This window comes from Odontomachus brunneus, unplaced genomic scaffold (genome assembly GCF_010583005.1).
Source record: "Odontomachus brunneus isolate Ranch 3 - 2012 unplaced genomic scaffold, Obru_v1 Obru_scaffold_027, whole genome shotgun sequence".
NCBI classification, from domain to species: Eukaryota; Metazoa; Arthropoda; class Insecta; order Hymenoptera; family Formicidae; genus Odontomachus; species Odontomachus brunneus.
Genome location: NW_022639477.1, coordinates 680,579 through 683,859, shown reverse-complemented (window position 1 = coordinate 683,859; position 3,281 = coordinate 680,579). Strand labels below are relative to the sequence as shown.

At 51.3% G+C, this 3,281-nt stretch overlaps 1 protein-coding gene across 1 annotated transcript in view; it reads left to right on the top strand.

Annotated features, from left to right (window-relative positions):
* Positions 1 to 3,275, top strand: part of LOC116842857 (neurotrimin-like) — a 13,457-nt gene extending 10,182 nt beyond the window's left edge. Inside the window, exons 3-5 of the mRNA XM_032812621.1 lie at positions 444 to 651; positions 837 to 1,133; positions 1,651 to 3,275. Coding sequence (XP_032668512.1) covers positions 444 to 651; positions 837 to 1,133; positions 1,651 to 1,835 — 690 coding nt within the window. The 3' untranslated portion in view covers positions 1,836 to 3,275. The remainder of the gene's footprint in view (positions 1 to 443; positions 652 to 836; positions 1,134 to 1,650) is intronic.
* Positions 3,276 to 3,281: the final 6 nt, after the last annotated feature.

The following is a 3,281-nucleotide window of genomic DNA, read 5'->3' as shown; positions in this document are numbered from 1 at the left end:
CTCTCTCTCTCTCTCTCTCTCTCTCTCTCTCTCTCTCTCTCTCTCTCTCTCTCCTGCTGTTTCTTTTTTTCTTCCTCGTTTTTCCCTATCCCTCTCTCTCATTCTCTCTTTTTACAATCTATGTCCCTCTTTCGTACTTCTCGCCGAGCTTTTTGCGCGCCCCGACTTTTTGCGTCGTATACGATGGCCACTCGATCGCGAGGGATGACTCGTACGACTCTGCTCGATGATACTCGTCGCGCCGACGTAATTACACAGAGACGATATAATCGGCATTTCCGGCCCGGGAGACTCTCGATAGTATCAGTCCGTATTACGATGGCAGTCACCAGAGGCCTGTCTATCGACGAGTCTCGCTGGGGTCCGTCGACGAGGTTGTCAGATAATGTGAAAGAGGAGTCGTAGGTTGCTCAAGGTGACCGTTTGTCTCGGCTAATTCGAAGGTCTCCTGGATCAGAAGAAGGGACTCGCATATCCTCTCGGTGGACAGGACCATGTTCATCCCGGACGAGAGGTTCCAGGCGATTTTCGGGGAGGCGGACACGTGGACGCTGCAGGTGAAGTACGTCCAAGCGCGCGACGAAGGCGAGTACGAGTGCCAAATCTCGACCGACCCGAAGAAGAGTCACATCATCAAGCTCAACATCGTCGGTGAGCGTCGCGGAGAACGAGTTTCAGTTCCTCCACCTCCTTCCGTTCCTCGTCCTGCTCTTCATCCCCCTTTCCCTTTCTCTCTCTCTTTCACTGTCTTCTTGCTCCTCCTCCTCTACAATCGAGAGTTCGCGATCAAACACGCCACGATAAAGCCGCGCGAGATCTAACCGCACGTGTTGCAGTGCCAAAGATCGAGATCTTGGGGGACCGTGACATGTACGTGAAGACCGGAAGTACTGTCGCGATACGATGCGTGATAAAGCAGTCCCTCGAGGGCCCGTTCTACGTCTTCTGGTACCACGAGGGCGATCGCGTGCTGAATTATCAGCTCGGCAAGATCGACATTCAAACGAAGCGAATCGATCAGGACACGGTGAGCAGCCTTGTGATCCACAACGCGAGACGGGAGGACTCGGGTAACTATACTTGCAGCCCGAGCAACCTGGACAGCGCGAGCGTGCAGCTGCACGTGCTGAACGGTGAGTGGCAGATAGGGAAACGATGTTCGTTGTTCGTTGCGTCGGAGAGTGAGAGAGGAATCAGGAATATCGGCGCGGTTGAACTTCTCCCCTTTCAAACGGTGATTAATATTGAAGCTCCTGAGATATTCAATCACAAAGTAATTTCCAAGCTGTTAAGAGCCACGCGGGATGATGGTAGTTGCGAGCGATCATGTCTGCGGTATAGGATAATAACGAATTATTGCACGTGTGGAGAAATTGTCGGTATTTTAACAGACAACAAGGTTTCTCCCTTTGCCCGAATTTGGACTTGCCGCGTGCTATTCTTCACTCGTGAGATCGTAATTCCTTCTTCGTTATTTAACGACTCTTTCAAACAATAAATAATATCTCGAACGATGAATGCAGAGAGAGAGAGAATAGTGACAAGAATTGGCGGTAACGTGAACGCGATGACGTGAACGCGAGCGATTGGTTAAATTGTCGCCGCTCGTCGTCACTCAGGCAGATGCAAACATGTCGGGCGCTTTTCCAGGGGAGCATCCCGCCGCGATACAGAGGGGCATCAGCTCGGCACCGGGCGGCTGTCCGACGCTCTGGTGGCTGGCAGGTGTGGTGACACTGTACTCGAGTCACGGCAGCCGCCAGCTCGTCCTCGCTCTTCTGCTCCTCATGGTTCTCTACTCGAAAAATCCATCTTACTTTGCGACGGAACGATAATCAGGCAAGACCGGTGGATGGTATACGCGATAATCGATTATCTCCTGCTACGAGACCCCGACTACCTCGAGAGAAGAGATCCCCGACGTTCTGCGGACCGATTTTCCCGAGATGATTAAAAATGGAAAAAAGAGTGGACGGGCGGAAGGATCACAGAGAAGAGAGAGAGAGAGAGAGAGAGAGAGAGAGAGAGAGAGAGAGAGAGAAAGAGAGAGAGAAAGAAAGAGAGGAAGGGAATGATGTAGCGCGATATAAACTGGGATCGGAGAGAAGAGAATAACGATTCCGGAGGTAGTATGTTTTTTCTCCGTGCGCGAAGTAAGGAGTTAGAGGTTCATCTCGACTATCGTCGAGATCAGCGATCCGGCCGTTAGAAATTAGGGATTAGTTAATTGTATGAATTTCTTGTTGAATTGCCGCGAGGGGGAGTTTGAGCGCGCTGGAGAGAGGGCCGTGAGACATTTTTTGGCGATGCCGTCGTGGCGTCGTCGAGAATGCAAATTCCGACCGGGCTCGAGTGACGACGATGACGACGACAACAACGACAATTACGACGACGATGACAATGACGACGACGACGACGGGTGGTCCGTGAATACGCGCGCACGATTAAGGATTCTCGGTGAAAAAAGCCGGACTAATCGATCTTGCTTTTCTTACGTGAAACTGTCCTCCAGATTAATGCCTTTTTCATCGATTTCAATCTGTACAAAACAAAATTACCGTACGAGACGTCGCTGGTAATTGTCGATGGAACTGACACCCGCGAAGGTGACTTGGAATTTGTCGCGCTCGCGGAATCGTTTCGCGAACCTCCCGTTCGTCAGCCCGGCGAAGGGTAGGAAGGGTTGCGAAGTCTCAAGAAGGTATAGGAGTGCCCTAAGAACGATCTCGATCGCGAGATCCTGTCGCGAGGGCGTTGAGTGGTTTCGTAGCGTCCGTTACTGGAACAAGAGGGCGATAACGTGACGGGGAATATATATATATACGGCAATAGAGAAGTGAGAACGCGAAATAAAGAGAAAGTTAGGTTAAGACAGAGACAGGGAGAGAGGGAGAGAGAGGGGAGGGGGTGAGACGAGAAGGCCACAGATAGACACGTCGACGAGGAGTGACGACGTTAGCCAGAGAACCGTCGTGAGGGTAGAGTGGAAGAAGCAGATTAAGGGAAAAAAAAGAAACACTTCGTCCGCGCCGCTCGGAGACAGAATTGAAACTTGTTCGATGAATTTTTCGAAATGCGATGTGATTAATTATATTCGATAGCGACCGATCAATACAGACGTGTCTATACTCGACGTCTTACCGCGCGATTTAGGATCGTCCTGAGACCGAGCGATCTCGGCCGTGTGTCGTCCCTTGGACGATTCGTCGATACGCGCGCGCCGAAGGTAACGAAAGCTCTTTAAAATTCGTCTTATCGATCAGCGGGTTGGTTCCTGGGGG